Source organism: Pavona decussata, unplaced genomic scaffold, assembly GCF_977016875.1.
Source record: "Pavona decussata unplaced genomic scaffold, jaPavDecu1.1 SCAFFOLD_143, whole genome shotgun sequence".
In the NCBI taxonomy this organism is placed as follows: domain Eukaryota; kingdom Metazoa; phylum Cnidaria; class Anthozoa; order Scleractinia; family Agariciidae; genus Pavona; species Pavona decussata.
In genome coordinates, this window is record NW_028145556.1 from 1,469,669 (window position 1) to 1,493,971 (window position 24,303).

Consider the following 24,303-nt stretch of genomic DNA (forward strand, 5'->3'; position numbering starts at 1 on the left):
GGAAGTCAAGTTGTTTTCAGCAACGCAAAAGCCAGATTTAGAAAAACCCGCCTTTTCAGTGCGAATTTCTGTGGTCTTCCGTCGGTTGCTGAAAACCCCCAGATTGCTGTTGCGTTATTGTTCGCGATGCACAGAATTTTTGAAAGGGATAGGAGATGAGCAGCTCGGTTGAAGATTGGCTTCGATCGCTGGGTTTCATACACTACACACAGGCTTTCCTCGACAATGGCTACGACGAACTTGAAATCTGCAAAGAAATCGGCAAGGAGGACTTGGACGCGATCGGTGTTCGAAATTTCAAGGACAGAACTGATATCCTGAGCGCTGTTGCTCGCCTAAAGCAGGCTGGAACCGCAGTTTACTTTGTTTTAGAAGGGAATGATGCTGGCGGGCAATTACCAGCTCAACCGGAGCGAGAAACCTATCCTCCTATACAACTCAAGATGATGTTACGGGATAAACTGGAGGAAGACAAGATTGATCTGTCTTCTTTTCCATATTCTCGACCGGTGAGTGTTTGTCAGTATTATATTTAATTAAAGCGTGGTATCTTTTGTCGATCTAAATGTGAAGAATGCGTCGTTCATTGAGAAGTGTGGTGTAAACCCCCCTAATAGCTTGATGCATGTTTCACAAGTAAGACTTGTATACTCCCACGTTCAAGCAAGATATATGCTCACGCTTCTGTGTATTGCCTAATACTCACGTGTAGAGTTGGACAATATTCACGTACACGTTTCGTGAGCAATCGAAGACAGAGTTCAGTGCTTGCGGTTAATCTCTTAAGCTAACATCCTTGTGACTCTAGTTGTCTTCGGCTAATTACATTGTTATGATTAGAAATTTGTGGGAATTTCAAAATTCCTAGTTTTGGGTTTTGATTACTTGTATAAGCAATAACTGTTTAGCACCGTCAGGAAACCACAGTTATTTTTCGGAAATTGTTCTTCCTTGGTTATTATAATTTTCATAATGTTAGCTTTGAAAAGTATTGCTTTGACTAGATGATTTTCTGTAGACTAGTCAATTTTCAATTGATTTATGTTAATGTATCTGTTTATTCCCGTAAATAGAGACTCGTAACCCCAGCTATCTTTAATTTTAAAATTGCACATGTTTCCTATGCTGCTCTGACATGATTTAGTAGACTTCAAGTTTAGATAGTTACAATTTTTGTTGAGATATTTTGGACTGAATTTCTATGACCTTGCTTAATTTGACAACACAATATTTTTATGGTGGGGGTTTGAAAAATGCTTGTGGTTTTTAGGAAGTGTCATATTAAAGTTCAAATATCAGCTAATATCAGTGAGAATTCACGTCCATTGTGGTTGTCAGTTTATACAATGACAATCCCAATTTCCAAGCCCATAAATTACGTTGAAAGACTAACCATTTCTCAATTAAAATGAAGCAGAACAAACACCTAAATGTTGTCTTGTCCTTTGGGCAAGCCGCCTTATCTTCATATTGATGGCAGGCTTGTAAGGAAGAACTAATTAACACGTGAAGCATAATAAAGGTTAAAAGTGACCAGTATCTAATTAATTTTTCCTTCTTATAATATCACTGCTTGTTCAAACATTCAGGGACTCACAATAGATTAATGATAATAATATTAACATTATATTAAAATTATTAATACTTATATTTAACTATAAAAAATTGCTAAAAAACGACAACGTTTCGACATAGCTTAACATCATTATCAAGTCAAAATATGTTTGTAAGTTGCAGTCTATAAATACTAAAAAAAATAGCTGATTAAAAAAGCTGTAATGTGAGAAAAAAAATTAAACTATTAAACAAAAAGTTTGGCACCGTATGGAGTCCCTCTGGACATTTAAATTGGGCTTGAGATTCTTGATAAACAGCATTTCATCTGCTGCCAAACTCCATATGGTGCCAAACTTTTTGTTTAATTTTCTTTTCTCACGTTACAGCTTTTTTAATCAGCTGTTGTTCCTTTTAGTATTTACAGACTGCAACTTATAAACATATTTTGACTTGATAATGATGTTTACATGTAGCCAGCATTGAAAAACTGGCCTTTTTTTAGCAATTTTATAATCTTCAAGTGAAATCAAGAAACATTTTATTGCAATTTTTAATACAGTCAAATGCTTTTCTAAATATTGATATTAATATTATTAATGTTTATATTATTGTCTTGATACTTAACCTTATTCTCCCAGCTAGTACTATGAGAAACATACAGGTAACAGAAAGAAAAGGGGAGTTTGTAATTCTGGCCCCAGTTGTTCAAAGAGCGGATAACTTTATCCACTGGATAAGTCACTATCCGGCAGTTTCAATCTGTGCAAAGATTTCAGAATTTTCTCTTGTACAACCGAATATGCACACTCTAACCACAGTTAAGTTAGGGAGTGTACGAAAACCTTGGACAACGTTTAACGTGAAGTATATTTTAAACCCTGAATAGTGCCTTATCCAGCGGATAAAGTTATCCGGCCTTTGAACAACTGGGGCCTGATCAATAGTTCAACAGATCTTTAATTGGAAGCTTTTTCCGGGGGGATTTCTGCAGTACTTTAATATTTGTTTTGGTTCACAATCAAAAAGAAAAAACTTACAGTGTAGTGACCAGGCAAGGGTCAATGGAAGGGTTAGGAACTGGGCTGGGACCATTCCCAGATGTTCCCATACGTGTATGTGTGTTGGCCATTTTTTTTTTCACCTTCACTCACTTACTGAGATGTTACAAGCAGCTGTGATAAATCATTCTTAATAGACCATTTCCGAGTTGCTGTGAACCTCATTATGAAAGCGAAGCTAAGTGAAAAGTTTTTCATATGAAAATTAGTTTTATTTGCATGTGAATGAAAACTGATTTTCATAATACAAACTTTGACTCTCACACTACGCGATTGCATAGAGACCAACTCAACCATCTTGACAATGTTGAGACCTTGCCTGGAACCAGACTCTCCAGTATTCTGACTGGAAGTCTGACATGTTAACCTGACTCAATCATTGCACATCCAGAACACTATTAAAGCTTATAAAGTTATTGTCAGTAAAGATGCATTCTTCCCACAAGACTAGCTGAAATCATGGACCACTGTGAATAAAGTGGCACTGGCTCATCCCTTGCACCCTGGGTTAATGTTTGTTCTGCATCTTTGTTATAGGATGGTACTGAAGGAACTCTAGATACGTTGGTGACTATATATGCTGACAAATTTTACACTTATGAGGAGAATGTGCTCACAGCATTGAGGGAGCTGAGACAACGGCAAGCTGGGAAGCAAGCAGCATTTGAGGAGTTAGTGCCAGAGGTATGCATGTGTAACAGTATTAAAGGATAAAAAAATAACTTCCATCAGTTACAGTATTGTTAATGAAGGTAACTGCATTTTAACAAATTTAGTAGCAAAGAGAAAGTTTCTGTGCTGTCTAGATAGTGGTCAGCAGCTCAAGCCTTTGATGCATGCTCACCTGGATTATTGCAGTCACACTGAAGAATCTTTCTGTGGCAACATTGCCAACTATCTTCAGGGCTTTGGAAGTCTTCTTAAGCCCCCTCCCCTCCCCCTCCCTTTTTCCACTGCTTAGTCAATCTCATACCCAGAATCCTCAGGCTCTTTGGCCAGCATTTGGTTGGCAGGAGAGACTCTGGAGAATTCGAAAAAATTGGCTGCCCATAACAGCAACATAAAATTCCAGTACCCCAGAGTCTCTCCTGGCGACCAACCGCTGGCCAAAGAGCCAGAGGACTCTGGGTACAAGATTGCTGCCCAGTCAGTATGATAGTTGGCTTAAAGTATTGTGTGGTGGCTCATGTCTGAGTGGGGTGAATTGACAGCCATGGGAGCAGCAAGTACTTGGTCTAGGGGCTGGCTGGTCTCTAGTGGAAGCCACAGGACATCCCAGGCACCCAACCTCGACTCCATATAGCAATACAGTTGTTAACTACCAATTATTACATGGTAGAGGTCATTTGCATTTCAAAGTTGTAACTTGCTGTATTGCATATTATGATTACTTTTCATAAGCCTTCAGATCCAGTAATCCCTCCAAGACCCAGTTCAACAAGACACTCCTCAAAGTACAAAGCTCGAAGATCAGAGGAAAGAGAAGATGACGATAGGCCTGAAGCTGTCTCAGAAGATGAAAGCCAACACATGTCTGTGTCTTCAGAAGACACAATCAGCCCAACTGTAAGTATGGTTTATATGTGTTTAACAAATTGAAGGCAGTTTCTATGGTCTTTACTCTTATAGACCACAAAATGAAGTCATAAAATGTTCATAACTCAAGTGTAACCAGTTTCACCATAACATTTTCTATAACATGTTTTGTAACTAATGTAATAATTTTTTATTATTATATCATCCTTTTGATAATGAAAATTACGGGTAGAATCATATTTAAGACGTTTCGGTGTCCTCATGACACCATCATCAGGTCAAAATATAATTATTATATTCAACAGATAACAAGATTATTAATTTTTAAGTTCAAGTTCTCAGTCCCTTGAGGCTAGGTGAAGAGTTTTGCTTTTTGCTTGAACTTGAACATTAATATTGTTGTTGCATCTGTTGAATGTTATATTTTGACCTGATGATGGTGTCATCAGGACACCGAAACGTTGTCTTAAATATGATTCTACCCGTAATTTTCGTTATCAAATCGATAACATTATATATCATCCTTCCTTGTAATTAGCTCATATTGTAAATTTTCCCTCTTGTCACTGTTTTTTTGTAATATCCTATATAGCTAATGAAGCCTGGACCTTATAAACGCCCAGCTTCAAATTCAGGCTTTCCCATCACCAAAACTACTTTGTATGTGTAGTGTGTAATAGTTGGTTAATTTGTGCGACAAAACAATTAAAATCTTTTGACTCTTTTGGCTCAATAATGTTCATTATAGTTTTACAAGGTACATGATAAGTTTGAATGTTGGCCTTATCAGTTCTCTGTTGCATTATAGGGAATAATTCCTCCTGATTATCTGGATGTTGACAGCCCTGCCCAACATGACAAGAAATCAAGGGTGAAGAAGCGAAGGAAGGTAGAACGGAACACCAAGCTGTCCAGAAGTCTGGATTCACTCAAAGAGTTACATGGTAGGCAAGGATACTGCCAATATTATGATAGCTTTTGTTTTGGGTTACTCCACTTTGTGTAGGTTTTCAATCATAATATTATTTGACTAATTAACAAATTTTCATCATCATCATGATCATCATCATCACCACCATCATCTTCATTATCATTAATTTTTAATTACTGCCACTACCACAAGGAGAATCCTTACTGGTCAGCACCACCACACCATCATCAACATCATCATCATTAGATAGCTGTCCCTTACTTATGGAAGATTAACAATTTCTTGATTGGTGACACCAGTATCAGGATTTATCCAGTCCTACATCCATTAAAGAATATGTTTGGGTAGCTTTTTCCATGACAAAGTAAATAGAGAGTATACAACTTACAGACTGTAAACATTTAGCATGTCCAACAAACATTACATAGCCATTTTTAACCCCTTGATTCTTAAAAAGGACAAGGCAGGAATTTTTTTTATTTAACAGCCATTTACTGTTGTTAGGTTCTGGCTGACCAAAGTAAGGAAGCTGTCTTAGTGTGTTAATCTTTACCAAGCAATCTCTGTAAACATTTGTTATGTGAAAATCTCAGTAGAGTAGACAGCTATTTTAGTTTAAACAGATCCAGGTTCTTTGAATAAAACTACTGTTGCAACAGTGTAAATTTGCCATCTCCCTCACCCTAGCCATTTCTTAAAATATTTTAATTAATGGTGTGCTTTTCATTAATTAATTAATTAATTAATTAATACAACAGAAACTTTATTTAAACTGGTAAGTCTGATCAGCAATCATTAATTTACTCAAAGAGTTATGGTGTGAGTAGGGTTAAGGTATACAGTATTAATGGCTGCAATCAGTGAATTGTTGTTTGGTTTTCTCATTACAGTCAATTTGGAGCCAAAGCCACGGGAAAGAGAGGCATCCTCATTTAAGTCCAAGCCATTTCGATTCAAGTGGCCAGGGAGCAAAAAGAAACACCATATCATCAGTGAACCAAAGAAACCAGCTTTGGAAAAGAAACCATCTAATCCCTTTGCTGCGAAAGACTATGATTTGCTGGCATCCGCTATAAAAATGAGTGAGGAAGATCGCATGGCACTAATGATCATGGTCAAACAAGGAGATCTCACTGTTGAAGAAGCTGTGGAACAGCTTAAAAGGTGAGTTGAATTTCAAAGCCTGTGTCACATGCTTTATGCAAAGCTGCAAATAACAGTTGGTTGTCAGACAATGCCTGCCTAGAATTGGCCCATGTCTGATGAAATCTCATCTGTGGTGAGAAACACATGTTAATAAAAAAAAGAATAATTCATGAATATATTTTATCATTAAATTCACACAGCTTGTTTAGTGGAATTCTTGTTAATTGAATCTAATAAATCAATAAAAAAAATTCTGATTTTTAGATATGAAGAGGACTGTCGAAAAGGCGATTACCTCAAACCCAGCAAAGTGAGTGCTTAATACTTTGTCTTCCATTGCATTGAATGTATGTTGAGAGCCCATCTTGTCTATATTTTTACATGTACCATCAATTTAAAAGCTGTGTATTTACATGTACATACATGTACCATGTCGTAGGGAACACTTTTAGCATTCTGTTCCACACTTTTCCAATCTTAAGTTCAGCATCCTCGTGTACTTTTCTGCCATAACTTAACTCTTTTGTATTAACAATGTACAATACTTTTATGTAGATACATTGCAGAGAATGTCTTTCAATGTTTAGACCAGGTTTTATTTCACAGAATCACACAGAATGACCTTTAACAAATCAATGACAGGTTTCTATTTGACCAATATTTAGTTCTGCTTAGGGGCCCATTTCTTGGAATTCCTGTTGGGCCCAACAAGTATTTTTTAAAAAATTGATTTTTATCATTTGATTGTAGTGTTTAGTCCAGACTTGCCCAAAGTAGTCTATAAAAGAAAAAAAAGTTCAATATAGAATTAATCTTTCAAAATCAATAAAAATTGACTCTATGTTGGCTAGTACTACAACAAAAATATATGGAAAAAAAGGGACAAGAATATACATAGAGGATATTACATGGTGTGTAGAGATTCAGTTTTATTTTTCAGTGGTAAAAACATGCGCTTGTTGGTAAAAATAATATTGTTTTTAACAAGAGAAAATAAAATTCATATCTTCAGGCCACCAATTTTCTTTTTATCATATAAAGAAAAGGACACAAATTCACTGACTTTTAAAAATTATTTGGAGATACAAATAAAGCTACACTGGTGGATTAAAAGCGTTCTTAAATTATTTACAATAAAAATGTTCCCAACGTTTCGGTCGCAAACACGGACCTTCTTCAGGGGAAGTGAAAGAAAAATTATGCAAGGAACTTTATTTGTATCTCCAAATAATTTTTTAATGTACCCACCTGGTGACAAACCCAGCTTCAATTCACTGACTGTTTGCACAAACAAAAAAGCGGGAAATTACGTCATCAATATCCACACTACTGAGGATACGGAAAATACACCACTCAATTCCTGGATGTAGCTTGTTCATATGAATTTGAGTGGTGTATTTTTCAGTAATTAAAAACACTTGTGTCTATTAAAATTATGATAACTGTCAATATTGACCAGGGCTTAGAGGGTTAACAGAATAATGGATGATGTTTTTTGTTCTGTGTAGGATGGTTTACCAGATGAGGAAGAAAAGTCAGACAGCAAGCCTAAGCTGAAACGTGGATTGTTTGGAAAGAGCACCAAAAGAAAGTCTGGCAGCCGACCATCATCTGAGGTTATTGCTTGTGAAATGACCATGAGTGAAGATGACAGAATCAACTTGATGAGAAGTGTTAAGACTGGAGAGATGAGTGTTGATCAAGCACTCAAGCGATTCATTAGGTCAGCATATTTTCACTTTGAAATTGTTTGTTTAGCAGGTAGCCCTCATAATTAAGAGTTTCCCGTTATCCAGTATTCCATTTTAGGACTTTCCAGAATCCCACTACTAAAAATTTATCCAAATTAATAAGTTTCAAAATGGTTTGTAAGAATTTTTCTTAAAATAACTACACTGTAGTCAATTATTTAAATCATTGGGTAAAATATTAATTTTCACCAAAATGCTGATTTACATGCTTTAAAATTGTCTCAAAATTGTTTTCTATTTGGTTAGTAAGATTATGGTTTATTTAGCACAATAGCGATATGCAAAAATCAGGCACTTCTATTTTTATCAAAATTGTCACTTAGGAGATTTTTTTTTTCAACTGCCCTCTTCAATTTTTCCAGAAGTTAAATTCAAGCCCAGTTAAGTGAGGGCCAATACTGGAATGGTCCGTCAAGCACATTAAAATGGACTCGTGACTGTTCAAGCCCTTAAAAGTCTAAAACCCTCCAGTTAGTAAATTTGCCTTGAATATCCCCAGACTCTGAACATCGGAACTCCCCATTCCAACTTGTACAGTACTACTGAAATTTTATAGTGAGTACATTTATTTATCTTTATGCATGACATTCTTTTGTTTCTTGCCATTTTGTGCTTAGTTACGAGGAAAAACACAGGAAATCAGACTCAGATGAGAATTTTGTCCCACCCAAGGTAGAAAATGATAACAAATAAGTACAGTGTAATTGAAATAAGGCATATAGATGATGGAATTAATAACTGAATGAGTGAGTGGATAGGAGCCTAGGCCAGGAGCCTAGACCGTTTTAAGAGTGCGCTATTTAAAGTTTCCATAATGTGGATTAGCTGCCCATTTATTGTTGTTGTTGTACATCAGTGTTCCTAAATATTTTATGATTTTATATAACTTTTTAGTCTTTTTAGTTACGGAAATGTCATAGGGCTAACCTCTAGTTTTCCTTTTCTGTTCCTGTTCTGCTCTCTCTCCCTTTCATTTTCCCTGTGGGTTTCTTCTTAGCGCTATAATTATTTTTATTTTATTTATTTTATTTTTATTTTATTAGTTTCACCAACAGATATTGAGATAATATGTTACAATCATGATCAACAACTTACAGAATACAATAAGAACACAATATGGTAGGGAACCCCTTACTTAGATTAAGGAGATATAACTCATAACTGCCTTGCATTGTTTTAATTACTTGTTTGTTTGTTTTCAAATCAGCAATCCCCAAGATTACCCAAGTCAGCCAAGGGATTTTCCCGTATTAGTATCAAGAGAGTTTCTGGTGTTATTTCATCATCGTTGTGGTCTGGCCCTGTGCCTGGAGAACCAAATGCTGTTTTCTATACTGGTATGTTTTGAAACTCTTAGCATGCTTTAAAAAACTTCTGAAAAATTCCTGCCTTGAGAAATGAGAGTTAGATCTTGGAAGAATCCCTGAAGCAGAAGTTTGGGGAAATTATGAGCAAAATAATGACGTTAGTTGTAAATTGCTAAATTACAGTGATTACTGCTCAAAGAATCTGTGGAACATTTGCAATCATCAGACTTAAGGTGTTCCTGTTCATAGTAACTGACATTTGAGCAGGATCTAACAGCATAAATTTTTTCAGTTTTCTTTTGATTTCATATTTGCACAATGTAATCTATCAACTATTGATGTTTTCCAGAGCTCAACTTCAGTAAATGACAATGTTATGCGCTATTATTTTTGTCCATTAATTTAAGAATGTGCTTGTTCACCAGCCTTTTGCCAGCAGATTGTCTGGGTTCCCTGTAGACACCCACTTTTGGAAAAAATTCAGTGAAATAAAATGTCACTTACATGTGTAATCCTTTAAAAATTTTATCAGGTGTATGCCTCTAGGTACATGTAGACTGTGAGCAATCCTACTTTTATCCTCAGATCATGCGTGCAAACGCGATGGTAAACGCAATGGTGACAGAACTTAGGAGAAGAAAAAGACGGCTCGCAGTCTAGCCTCTAGGATGCACAATTTTACAGTCTTAAGAGCCTCAGTTGTGTATACTGAGAGTAGACTGTTGCAAGGTTTAAAATTTCCAATTAAGCCATCGTGATTTTTTTGTCCTGATCACAGGAGAAGATGTTGCAAATGCTGATGGAGCGAGTGCTGATGGCAGTGTGAGTTCGGGAGATGAAGGCCTGGGAACCAATTCATCCCCAGCCCCTTCTCCCAAGAGAGTCCTTCCAAACGTTCAAGGCTTAAACAAGGTAGAGTGGAAGATAGTTTGAAAAGATATAGGTAGTAACTCCCCACTATATTGATCTTCCCTCTTTACTTTTATTAATATATTATTTATGGGATGGATGGATCGATGTCTTTAAAGGTGTCTGCTCTCGCGGGCTTCTGTGTCATTGACTGGTGAAAAACATCTTTAAAAACGTTGTGACCAACGTGACACCCAATTAGCAATGCATTTTGAGATGATTTTCAACTTGTAACTGGCATCCTCTGGTCTTTTACAACATGAATAAACTAACAGTAGGCAAGTTGCAATTGTGTATACAAGGATCATTTGCTTCCCCCCACTTCAGCCAACGTTTAATAATAATAATAATAATAATAATAATAATAATAATAATGATGATGATGATGATGATGATGATGATGATGATGATAATAATAACAATAATAATAATAATAATAATAATAATAATATTAATAATAATAATAATAACTTTATTTTAGTGTCATTCTTCTAGCTAGCCTATAATTGGCTAACCAATCGGGGACACTATCCTAATTAAAACATACAACAATCTTTAAAATTTGCAACAATAAAATCCTTGGCTACAATAACTATATACAATAATAAAATACATATCCAGTAATTAATACTTACTTAATTCAAATCTGTAACTATAATATCTACAACCTACAGGCATCTGAAATATAAACTCACATAAACTCACTGATGTTTATTGTGTATGATCATATCAGTCACAGGATAGTTCCTCCAGTAGTGTGGACAGTATGGGAAAGACTGACGAGAAACCTGCAATCAGTAACGCACAACATCAACAGCCCAACTTCCTGTCTGAAATGAAGGTGGTGCTAGGGAAACAAGCTAAGTCTGAGGATGCTCGAGATTCAGAAGGTACAGTATACTTTGGACAATAATGATGTTTTAAGGACGGTGCCTACTTTTGTTACTGTGCATACGTTCTGCACATCTCGAGATACTCGGGTTTCCTATGGGTGGTGCCTACTAGCACAGGGATATTTTTGCGCAGTTTAAAACTGTGCGGGGAAAGCAGAACTTAGCAAGTGCTCTTAGTATCCAAAAAGCATATTTGGGGTAACCATGCATTTTTTCAGAGATAATTAAGCTTCAATTAGGAAAGAAAACCCACCATACATTGCTTTGTATTTTACTGCTTTTTAGAGCAATTGTTGCTTAATTATCTCTAAAAAATTCGTGGTTACCGCCAATTTCCTTTTTGGATTTCATTAGCCCCTGCTTTTTCCGCAGAGTCATAAACCGTGAAAAAAATACTTTGGTATTAGTATGCACCGTCCTTAACGAGGGAACCCAACTTGCAAAGGTGGTTTTTCGTTTTAGTGGGGACAATTATAATTTGTGAGATAGTTGAAAGCCAGAGAGGCACATGTCACAAAGGTGGTTATAATCATCCCATATCCAGCAAGCACGAGTTGAATATCTGTTTAATTAAACGACCAAGAAAATATTGCTAGACCTTGCTGATTTCATTTTGCAACAAAGGCAAAGATGATTTAATGGCCGATATTTCTTTGGTGATATCCCTTGGCCGCTAAGCCAATCAAAGTTCTGGAATTGCATTATCCAATGATCCTGATTTAATAAGTGTTTTTATTGAAGTATTTTACTTTTTGCTTTAAGTTTATCATGTACAGTCTGACATAAATTTATTGTCTGTTTCAATAACATGCGAACCATAAACTTCAGTAGTTCCCTTAATGGGCTCGTTTTTTACTGCCGTGGAAAACGAAAACTATATAGCTTCATAGGGTCAAAAGGTCAGTTCATTTGCCATGATTGGCGGATTTCGATCCACTTTGCCGGTTTTTGTATTTTTATAGTCTGTTTGTTGCCACCCTTTAAATTATGGTTGTCTGCAGGGAGAGACACAGTTATTAGTTGTGTTTTGTAGGATAGTTAAGAGCTTGCATGTCATTGAAGGGCACATTGAATGAGTCAGACTTTCTCAAAGCTTTCTCATGACCCAGAGCCTCTCGGAATTAAGGATTTAATACAGATAGAGGTTCCCAGTCATAATCTGACCAATCAGCCTCAGATCCGCTCGGGCGTAAAAGAGCCAGCACAAGACTACTGTGCTTTTGGGTCTACCATCTTGGATGTAAATGCACAGGATACAAAACAACAGCAAACGAAAACGTAACTTGAATATTTTAATTTCATTCATTCCTTCTTTTACAACTGATTGAACACGCTAACGTGCTTTAAGACTGTTCACTTCGATCAAAACTGCGGCGGGAATTTCCATGAAAATTTGTCAAGAAATTATCAATTCTTTTAAGTTAAACTACTGGTCCACACCAAAGGACCTATCTTCGACCATCGTGTAGCTGGATAGACACCCTGGAGTGTTCGGCATTTTTATCTTCTCCAGCATTGAAAATGCTGCAGGGAAATCCTCGGAGACTTTGGACACCGTTGATGACGGACCTAAGAAAACGAAAATGAACTAATACAATGAGTGGACTAATTTTTAGTTAGACTTTAACAAGTCATTTTTTGTTTTAAAGGCAATGAAGAAACTCAAATGTTATTCACCTTTAATTGTGAGACTCTTGACACTTTAATTTACGTTGCAAAAAGTTGAGTATGCAAGGACAAGTTCTACGACGATCGAGAGCTTAGGACCACTCAAGTTAATGCTAATGATTAAAAACTGAATCATTGTATAATGCAATTCGAGGGATTTGATTGGCTTAGCAGCCATGGTATATGAGCCATTATACCATGGCCAAGAAATGGCGATCGTTAAATTGTCTGCTAGTTATTCTTGCACAGCGAAATTCAGTAAGATCTAGCAATATTTCTTCATTGTTTTTAATAAAACAATTATTCCACTTGCGCTTGTTGGATATGAGATGATTATAGCCAACTCGGCGCTACGCGCCTCGTTGGCTATCTATCATCTCATATCCAACGCGCGCTCGTGGAATAATTGTTAATTAGAATGATACTACCATGTGTACGTATATTATGATCAAACGGGTGAGTGAAGTCCCGAGAAGGACTGTTTGAGGTGACATTGACTGACGTTTTGACAACCTGGGCGGAAAACAACTTCAGAGCGTGGAACGTCAGTAGATCGTATAAATGTCTCTGGTTGTTAACCTGATTAGTCAGCGAAACCGAGATGTAATTGGTCGTTTCTCAGTAAGTCGTGATGTTATTGGCTGTGGAGACTGTAAAAAGTGATTGGTGCGTTTCGACCCGTCTTTCGTTAGTCAAAAGCCCGTTGGTCTATTGATAGTAAATTTAAATAGAAGAAAGATCCTTGCAGTTTAGCATTTGCGAATTGCGAAATGAAAGCCTGGAAAAATTCACGCTTAAACGGGATTCGAACCCATGACCGCTGCGATGCCGATCTTAGCTATCAGCTATACAAGCCTGAATTTTTTCAGGCTTTCATTTCCCAACGGCTTAAGTTGCGTACTAACTGCGATTGGGATCTTTTTCTATTTAATATTTCATCTGCAGTTCAATATATGATGTTTCATATATTCATATTCATTTATTCATTCTTCGTGGGTATATTACGAACTCACAATATAACCAGCTCCCAGTTGGCTTGATAGCTCAGTTGGTAGAGCACTGCATCGGCATCGCAGAGGTCATGGGTTTGAATCCTGTTCAAGCCGAATTCACGCTTAAACGGGATTCGAACCCATGACCTCTGCGATGCCGATCTGAGCTATCAACTATTCAAGCCTGAATTTTTTTTCAGGCTCTTTTCATTTCGTAACTGCTTAAGTTGCGTACTAACTGCGAGGATCTTTCTTCTATTTAATCTTTCATCCGCAGTTCAATATATGATGTTTCATATATTCATATTCATTTGTTAGTAAATTTGTATATCAGTTTGTCTGTTTTGTTGTTGTTGTCAATAAGTCGTTTTTAAGTTTCAGGTAGTTGTAGGCACCGGTTGAGTGACGTTTGTTCTAAGTTAGTAAACCAGCTTTCCAAAAGGAGCCGTTGACAATAATTTCTATTGTAGGTAACGCGTAAATGTCGATGCGTGGCTTCTAGGAATTTTCTCTCCTGACGTTTTCCTCAGCTTTTAAAACTATTTACAGTTTACCTTTGGACGTAATTGTTGTTTTCGATTCCTCTTCCACCGTTTCGGGTGGGATTTCGTCTTGGAGCACAATCTGCGCAAACAACAACAAAGAGGAACAAGTTATAAAAAAAATAAAATAAAATAAAATAAAAAAAAAATTGGCCTAAGTAGTTTTCGATTTACAGCCTGTACCTCGCCTTCTGGAGCACACATTCATTCACGAGGATATGGTGCGAACTTCTCGCCTGATTGTTTGAAAGCTGGATACTTAGAAAAATATCGATGCATGCACTTTCGAGGTTAAAACGCTTGTGGCAACATTAATCTTATGATCGAGTTTTGTGTTGTTTGTCTTGAGGCCTACTCTGGGACCTTAGCTCGCCTTAACTCGCCTTAACTCGCCACTTCAGATTATGTTCAAACTTCCTTAACTCGCCTAAACTCGCACCATCTCGCACAAACTCGTTCAATCTCGCCACTAAGCAAAGTAGATACCAATTTAATTATCTCATCCTAAGTTCAGTGTAATTTTTCAAAATTAATCCCCAAAGGGGATCGTCAAAGAATATGGATTTCAAAAGTGTCAAAGATAGTGATTTGTAAGGAAAGCAGGGTCTATTACAAAGTTCAGTGTAATTTTTCAAAATTAATCCCCAAAGGGGATCGTCAAAGAATATGGATTTCAAAAGTGTCAAAGATAGTGATTTGTAAGGAAAGCAGGGTCTATTACTTATCTATTAATGATTGTTTTGTTTACATTAGTTTATTGGGGTGTCAGTGAAACGCGGGGTCGGGGCCGCGGCCAGGGTCTGGGTCGGGGTCGGGGTCTCTTTTTTTTTATTTATTTTTTTTTTATTTTCAACATCACAGGTCATTTGTGGGTCAAATAAGGATTAAAGCCAATATAAAAAAGTTAAGTCTCTAAAGCTTATTAGCTGTATTTTTTTCCCGCGAACTATTTTTAGTAGCAGTTCACGGCTGGTTCGCTTTACAGACAAATGTATGGAAAGTTCAAAACACGACTGGACGCTTTCTGGCACAGTTGCATCCCTCCAATTTTTTTTCCTAAACTCCTTAAGTTTTCCTAGTGCTAAAAGTTTCCAATTCATGAATTTTTCAGCAGCGATGTTTTATGAAAATTATTTGCCATCCGATTTCCAGACAAACACTGTTATTTCAAGCCTGTTTGCCTACTCGTCAAAATGGCGTCGAAAACCGTGTAAGGCCTATTTACATGTCAGTTTTGATGTCGGCTATGAGATTTCAGGGTTCTCGTAGAAATTTCCTTAGTTTCTTGACGGTATAAATCTATGAATTTTTCTTTACATTACAGCACAAGTATTTCAAGAATAACAATTGTCTCTCAAGTATTTTGAATCTCTCTTTTTTTATGTCAGTTAATGCGTCTTTTTCGGAAAGATTTCCAGAGAAATGTTCTAAATTCCATTCAAATGCCGAGCTTTACAAAGGAATTCGAACGCATATTTATTTCATTCTCGGAAATAATAGTCACGCGTGACATGGATTGACTGTAACAAACGAGCACGATCATGGAAGGTCATAGTAAGTTCATGCACATTCTAGTTCAAAAATTTGTAAGTTCAAGGAAATATATTGTCTCGTACCTTGTATTTTTTGCCTCATTTCGTTTCTTAGAAGAATAAAAGGTAGTCAATTCACGGAACCAATGTCCGCCAGAATACGGAACTGCATCGAGTGTTAGTCGCTTAAGTAAGTAAGCTTTAGAAACTTAACTTTTTTATATTGGCTTTAATCCTTATTTGACCCACAAATGACCTGTGATGTTGGAAAAAAAAAAAAGAAAAGAAAAGAAAAAAAAAAGAGAGACCCCGACACCGACCACGACCCCGGCCCCGACCCCGAGTTTTACTGCCACCCAATTTATTATTCTGCCAACTATTTTTGTAGCTATAATAAATATTATCGTGTGATGATGATGATGATGATTATTATTTATTATCATCATCATACAGCCTCCTAATGGGATAGTTTGGTGTCTGAATGTTATATCATAATAAAGAACAGGACTCCACATCCATACTCAAGCTTGTCTTATTAGGAAAAACTTCAATTCCTAAATTTAATTAAGATTTGGCTTCAATCAATTTTGGAGCTTATCTGGAATTTTTCGTTAATTTTTTTTCGTAATTGGAAAACATGGAGCGTTATTATATATACAACACATACGAAGATTGCAAGGTATCTTTTGCATGTATCTTATTAAAGCATATTATATGTTTTAACCCTTATCACCTCAACATTAGGTGGGTCACTCGCACAAACTCGCAACTGATAGGCAATCTCAGTTTTTCCTTTACTTGCCGTAACTCCGTCGCCTAAACTCGCATTAGCTCGCACAATCTCGCGGCGAGTTAAGGTCCCAGAGTACGCCTGCCTTGTGATTTGTAACAATGTGGAACTGTTTTGATCGTACCTTGAGATAACTGAAAGGTAAAGTTTTTAGTGTTATATTACAAGGGTTGCCCGCCTAGACCGGTTTGAAAGCTGAATACTCGTTTAAAGCAGGCCAGAAAATTCAAAACTCGAACTTTCGAGGGTAAAACGATAATGGAAGTTTCTAAAATAGCATGTTAGCTGCATGATCGAATTTTTGTTGTTTATCATACGATTGATGCATGTCATTGAAGGGCGCATTAAATGAGTCAGACTTTCTCAAAGCTTTCTCATGACCCGGAGCCTCTCGGAATTAAGGCGGATTTAATACAGAGGTTCCCAGTCATAATCTGACTCCTGATGTGATTTATTGTTTTCTCTCCAATTGCAGTGCATCCAGGCCCACAGCCTCTTCGCCACGACAACCAGCACATGAAGCGCCCCCCACCTCCACCCGTGCGAAAAACGTCCTCGCCCTCCCTAGAAACACAAAAAGTTGCTCCGCCTCCGAATCCCAAAAGGACACCTCCTGAAGTTCCCTTTAGGCCTGGGCCTGCTGTGGCACAATCGCACAGGTCTCCACCGCCGGTACCCACGCGACCTCCGGTGAAGAATACAAACAACCTAGGAAAGGTCAAAGGTTTGAGTGATCAGACTGAAATGAATAATATTGAGGTTGAATCAAGAGAACCCGAAGTAACAAAGTTAAAAGGTGATGGAACTCGACCAGAGCCTGAAACGTCAAAGGACAGTTCACTTGAAGGTCAGACTCGATTGGAGTCCGGCAAACTAGAACAGAACGTTACTGAAGCACAGGACGTGGCGCTAAGGAGACCACATAGGCCTCCACCTCTTCCACCTCGTCCTAAAAGTTCAGTAACAAGCGAGGGGCCTGATGTTACTGAGGCGTACAGTGTAGAGGCTCAAACAAGTCCTCGCCTTCCTGTTGACACAAGCTCTCAACAAACGCCCGCTTCTCGTGTTTCCAGTCAAAAACCTTCAGTACCTCATGACGTCAAACCTCAGCTTAAACCGAAACCGAAACCGAAACCCAGGCCGAGACCACGCCCTAAAATGGGGGACACTTCAGATAAACAAGATGACGCGTACAATGAAGCTGCCCCTCCGGGACTTGTCAGCCGGGCATCCCAGGAGAAAATGGCGCCAGAATCTGATGACCAGGATGACTCATACAATGAAGTACCTGCTCCCCGCCCTGTTCAGGCATCCCAGGAAAAAACGTCAGATGATTCTGATGATCAGAATGACGCCTATAACGAAGTACCCGCTCCTCGCCCTGTACAGGGCGACCAGGAAAAAACGTCAGATGATTCTGATGATCAGGATGATGCCTATAACGAAGTACCCGCTCCTCGCCCGGTACAGTCACCCCAGGAAAAAACCGCAGACGATAAACCATACAACCAAGTACCCCCACCACGCCCTGTTAGGTCCCCTCAGAAGAAAACGAAGAGCTGTTCTGACGAGGACGATGAAGCATACACCCAAGTACCTCCTCCTCGCCCTGTTGGGCGGGGTGTACGCACCCAAGGGGAATCTAGCAGGAGTGAGATGGATACGAGCTTGGAAAGGGAACAGGGTGAACGCTTAGCTACGAAAAGAACGGAACCAAAAATGTCACGCAATGAAGCTGCAGGAGATAAGCTGCCAGTCCCCGCGCCTCGAATCAAACGAGTGTCGCATTCGCTGGGAGAAATGGTGGAGAGAAAACTTCATATAGAACGCATTGATTTGACTCAAGAACCTTACTCTGACCACGTAAGTTGTTGACAAGTGCTATGTGTGTGTGTTGGGGGGGGGGGGGGATGGGCCCTTGGGTTAGGTGGGTTGGATGAGGTCACAAATGGACATATGCTGATGTCCGATCTTACCCTTGCACTGAACTAAGGTAAACCCCATTTGAATATGTAAATAGAAGATGCGGTATATAAATACCATAACCATTGGGATTTAGTCTGTTAGTTTTGGGCAAAGTGCCATCCTCACCTCTTCTTACTTCAAAGTTTGTCTTATTTTAAGGACGTTCGCGCTAATTGTTTACGCGCATCTTTAGTGCACAGGTAACGCACACGCCAAGCAATGTCACGCGCAATTCATGGTTGACGATAGACAGAGGAAGACGGAAGAAAACACACATGTCGGCCGACGTGACAGCATTAAAAAGAGGGAAAAGGGGGAAATTCATCTCCGTTGCACAGTTTTGAAACGAAAAATCGACGTGAAACGATTAGACGGGTTAAGTTTACAACAAAAAGTCAAAGAAAAGGCATCGATACCTGCGGGTATTTCGCGCCAAGAGATTAATATATTTACTTGACTCTCGATATAATAAAATAATTGAAATGCAATACTTTATTTAGTCTATTCGTCAATCGAAGTCACCTTAAGCTTTTTTAAGTTTTGACAGTAAACGAGAAAGTCTTACCCTTATACAAGAAAGCAATTTTATTCTGTTTTATTGATCACCAATCCCGTGTACAATCAATCTCCACATACCTATTCTAGGTAAATAAATAAGCTTACTTCTCACATTTTCGCCTCGCTCACGGCTATAGATGCATTTTCCTGGCATTGGCTAAACAGCTGTATAAGTTTTGAAGGTAGAATAACAATAAACAACTTAGACGATCAGAAGTTTGGCAGCACACTCGAACGAAAACAAAAAACGATCGAGCAACCGTTGTGAGCTGTGAATTATGGGATAGATAATCCTGTTTAGGTTCCAGTGCTTCTCTGACCTGTCACGCAAAAACGTGACTTCCGTAAGTTTCTCACGTCTTCGACAACTTCAACTGGATTTTGCGGTTTTAAAAGGTCGGTGACCCCCAATTTTTTTTAGACGGTTAACCCTCTTTGACAGATATCTGCTTACTGTCGTCAAACGAAAGAAAAATCAATGTGGGAAGTTTATTTTTTTTTTTATTTATCTACCCACGTGCGATCGAACTCCGCACATTTTGTGCCACTTCTGGGGTGGAAATACAGTTATTAAATATTAGTTGTAGCTTTAGGGATAATAAAAGTGGAATTTATTTGTTTAATAGATCCTCTGAAATAAACTTCGGCAATGGAAGTTTGTCTCCAGCCATTCGTTTTTAAAAATTTTGCCTCAACAACCGATGAGGTCACATCGAGTGACGAGGACCGATTTCTCAAAATAAGAGCAAACTTGCAGATGTCATATCTCCGAAATGAAGTCGGTGACCCCCATTTTTTTTTGCATTTCAGATGTAAGTAATTCATAGACTAACTGCAGCAGAAGTTTGAAAAAAAAATCAATGTTAAAACATTTTCGCGCGAACGTCCTTAAGGCCGATTTATGTTACATGGTCATGTCAGCCCTACGATACGAATTTTCTCTTGTAAATCAAACGTCGTTCCTTGTTTGGTTGGGGGGGGGGGGGTGAATTGGAGGATTACAAGACACCACCTATCTCATAAGCCTTAGAGACAAAATTATTGGCTTTTAGATCGTGTTAGCAAGAATCTTTTGTAGATAATGCTCGAGGTTTGAATCTTGTTCTTATGCAGTTTTTACGTCTGATAGACTGGTGGCTATGTACCAAAGACACCATCTTCAAATAAACGTCAGGGATTTGTGTTACAAACAAAGACCACCAAGTTAATGTGAATCGGTCGGTCCAGTCTCAGTGCAAAAGTTTTCACCATTTGCTAGAACGAGTCTGTTACTTCCACACTGGCTTCAAGTTATTTGTAAGCATGTTTGTTCTATTTAGGCTGGTTGCTGGGATGTGCCAGTGAACTTGATGTGACCGTTACGTTGAAGTAGTGCATCGCTCCTAGATTGATTCAAAGTAACTAAATTGTAAACATGTCTGTTATATTTAGGCTGGTTGCTGGGATGTGCCAGTGAACTTGGTTTGACCGTTACGTTGAAGTAGTGCATCGTTCCTAGATTGATTCAAAGTAACTAAATTGTAAACCTGTCTATTATATTTAGGCTGGTTGCTGGGATGTGCCAGTGAACTTGGTTTGACCGTTACGTTGAAGTAGTGCATCGTTCCTAGATTGATTCAAAGTAACTAAATTGTAAACCTGTCTATTATATTTAGGCTGGTTGCTGGGGTGTGCCAGTGAACTTGGTTGATCGTTACTCTGAGGAGCTGCACCGTCCACACAAAGAACTCGCGGAAATTATCGACAGATTAAGAGTGAAGAGACTGAGGGAGGCGCAACGACAAGCTGTAAGCGCAATGCATCTTGTTTTATTAAGTGCTTTCTCAGTGCGATTTTGGAGCGATTTTCAAAGACTGTCGAAAGTAATTAACTTTTGTCGGTGTTTTATCTGCTTTTAAAGCAAAACTGAAAACTTTTTTGAAAGACTGCGCCTAATTTGAAACCTTGTTTCTATTTTTTACTCGATAACTTAACTTTTTCGCTATTAGAAACATACTTGCTTTTATTTATTTTGTATTTTGTTAGGTAGGTTAGGAGGGCTCCACTGAATACCGCCTTGGCGAGTTGGACCCCCTCATTAAATATTATTGTTATTATTTTTATTATTATTATTTGCTTTGGTTTTACTTTACTGCGCTCTGTGATTGGTTGGAAAAACTCGTGCCACTTTATCAACCAACGAGAATCCAAACGAAAACCAATCGTGAGTCGCTCGCACGCGTTTTCCCACGCTTGGCGCACGTTACACTTCACAATTCCCAAACTCGTTCCCAGGGTCTTTCATCTCCTCACTCCAGGGGGTGGGGGAAGGAAAAACTCTGAGGTAATAAGATGAAATACCTAGGAAACGAGGATGGACTTTTCGGCCTCACTCAGTTCTTGTGTTTTCATTGGTCAGTTAGGAAGCCATCAGAAAACTGTCAGAGACTTGTTAAAACGTTCTGCAGGGTTGCCACTGCTTTGGTTGTTTGTTTGTTTGCTGGAACTCGTTGCCAGGTTAGGGAAGCAGCGCGGATTGCGCAGTCTCAAAATCCTAAACCTAGTCATCTACAAGCTAGATTTCGATGTTAACTTGTAGCACAATGCCACCATCTTCTCTCAAACTAACAGAATGCGATGTGAATAGCCCTGGCCTTGGAAAGTAATCTGATCACGGTCTCCATTTTCCCCGCAGGTTCCTTGCAATACATCGGAATTAGATTTCACAAGCGACCCGCTAGGAAACCTGGGAAGTATGAGCGATTGGCTGACGTCACTAGGACTACCAATGTACATCAGGAGCTTAGCTGAGGTGGAATATGACGACATGGAGTCCATGCCTTTTATGGAAGAAAGACACTTTCAGTTCGCGGGCATATCGGACCCAAGGCACATGAAGCGCCTTCTGACGTCAGTCGAGTCAATGCCCACGTGACCAGGAATAGAGCGTCTGAGATGTCAGTGAGAATATCAAGGTTCTCCGAGTTTACCATCGTAGTTGACACTAATCTTAATCTTGCTCTCAAAAGGCGGGTTTTAGAGAAATAAACTCAGTAGGGAGAATTAGGAGAATAGACAGACTTCAGTTCCGCTGGAAAAGGACGGGCAATGCAATCTATAAAAATAGCATTAAGAAAGTAAATAAATAAATACGCAAATAAATAAATAAATTCATAAATAAATAATCGCGCATAATGAATGGTAAAGATATTGCAATAAAGAAATGCGGTAAAATTGGAAAATGTATGCAATTTTTATCAAATTTGCACAATTGCAACCGAGTTGTAATTCTGACATGCCTTTGTAATGTAACGTTATTGGCCAGAAGCATATGATGCCTGTGCTACGCTTTTAGAAAAGACTCAGAGTAGAAGAATTAGGAAAATTGCCCCAAACATAGGAGTTTCCTTGTCTCGGAAGTCAAGGATCACTCTTTTTATCCTTAACCTTAGAACGTTTGTTTTGTTTGTTTGTTTTCGTTTAACATTACATTTCTAGAACAATGCACTGTACATTCTCGTACACAAGACCAGCGCCCAATGTGGGGATATTTTGTTTTGCGTTTGTTAAAGTTGCATTATTTTGGTTTGACTAATGCAGGGCGGAGTTTTGTTTTTTTTGTTTGTTTGTTTGTTTTTATTTTTATCTATATTTATTTTGCAGTGGAAACTTTTTGTTGATTAATACATGATAACAATGAAACTCTGTGTTGCGTGTTTTTTTTCAGCCTCGTTTCCAGGGTCTCTCCTCTTCCCGTCCCCTCTCGCCCCAGGGGACAGGGGACAGGTTGCTTTTCTTTCAAGTTCCAAAGTTAAGCTCTATGGAAACGTAAACAGTAGCTGAGCTTTTCACGCTGGAGGCAATTATAAGACCATGACTACCAACAGACCATTTCCGAGTTGCTTTGAACCTCATTGTGAAAGCGAGGCTAAGTGCAAAGATTTTGTTATGAGCATTAGTTTTCATTCATATGCAAACAAAACTAATTTTCATATGAAAAGTTTTACACCTAGCCTCGCTTTCATAGTGAGGTTCACAGCAACTCGGAAATAACCTGTTCGATTTCATTGTTGGATTAAACTTTAATGTTATACTACGATCAAGCAGCATTGCTGATGAGGTTATTTACAACTTATTAAGATGTAATACCAAAACTGGCATCATAAAATCCAAAAAGTATATTGAAAACTATGAAACGGAGGAGTCTTTAATACTAAGACAACCAAGTCCTTCAAATCAAATGTAATAAGTTTTTAGAAGTAGGCTTTATGGCGACGTAATGTTGATAGGAACTGACTCTTCTATAGTCTATTTCCAAAAGAAGGCCCAAGAAATATTGCTGGATCTTCTCGATTTCGCTTTGCAAGAACAACCAGAAGACAATTTAATGGTCGCTATTTCACGGGCATGGCATAATGGCTCATACAGCTATTTCAATCAACGTTGTCGGATCAAAGTATAAAGCTGTAACACAAGACCTCAAGATTGTGTGGATTTTTTTTTATGAATAACTTCTTCAAAATCAGCCTTTGTCGTCTGTCCAGTGAACATCTAAGATGGCGAGCTATTTGGATGAAAGAAATGTTAGGATATCAAATGGATGAGGTGGCAGCCTCTTTGAAGATGTCTTTAAGCTTTAAGCTTTGATCGACAACGTTAATTGAAATAGCTGTATACCATGGCCGCTAAGCCAATCAAATCCGTGGATTGCGTTATACAGTGATCCAGTTTTTAATAAGTGGTGATATTGCTCAGGTGTTGGTTTTCGGCCAAGGCAGAACGTCTCTGCGGTTTTGGCTTGGATACATTAGCTCGTAAACAGGCGTATTCTGCCCTCCGGTAATGCAGGATGATGCATCAGTGGAAAAAACAAGTTCATTGAATCCGGTTGAATACTGGATTCAACGAACTTGTTTTTTTCCACTGATGACGGGCCAAGCCCAAAACGTTTGGAAACCATATCCCAAACATGGTATTTTTTGTTCATGTTTTATGTTATAAACTAAACACTTCCCTGCTAGTACGCAGCTCACGGGTATTCTTCTTGTAATTCCGATTCTACCAACGTAGCCTTTGAACCTCTTTCAGCGGCTACAGATTAACAGAGAACGCATGTGCAGTACTTGAGATTTAGGAATTTTTAGCCACATCCCACAAGTGTTATACTTCACTGCACCTTAAGCTTGTTT

At 38.3% G+C, this 24,303-nt stretch overlaps 1 protein-coding gene and 1 long non-coding RNA gene across 2 annotated transcripts; one reads left to right on the forward strand and one right to left on the reverse strand.

Moving 5' to 3' along the window:
* Positions 1-155: 155 nt before the first annotated feature.
* On the forward strand, positions 156-22,816 carry LOC146466525 (uncharacterized). The gene is made up of 14 exons (XM_085127032.1): positions 156-509; positions 3,153-3,299; positions 4,017-4,181; positions 4,960-5,095; positions 5,973-6,246; positions 6,493-6,538; positions 7,737-7,951; positions 8,597-8,651; positions 9,187-9,316; positions 10,065-10,198; positions 10,929-11,085; positions 17,088-18,475; positions 20,791-20,922; positions 21,810-22,816. Exons 1-14 carry the CDS (start codon positions 156-158, stop codon positions 22,047-22,049), a joined length of 3,573 nt encoding a protein of 1,190 aa, XP_084983158.1. The 3' UTR covers positions 22,050-22,816.
* LOC146466526 (uncharacterized) lies at positions 12,368-14,897 on the reverse strand. Its single transcript, XR_014867941.1, has 3 exons — positions 14,474-14,897; positions 14,303-14,372; positions 12,368-12,657 (listed from the first exon to the last, which is right to left on the reverse strand). It is a non-coding gene; the product is annotated as an uncharacterized LOC146466526 (long non-coding RNA).
* Positions 22,817-24,303: the final 1,487 nt, after the last annotated feature.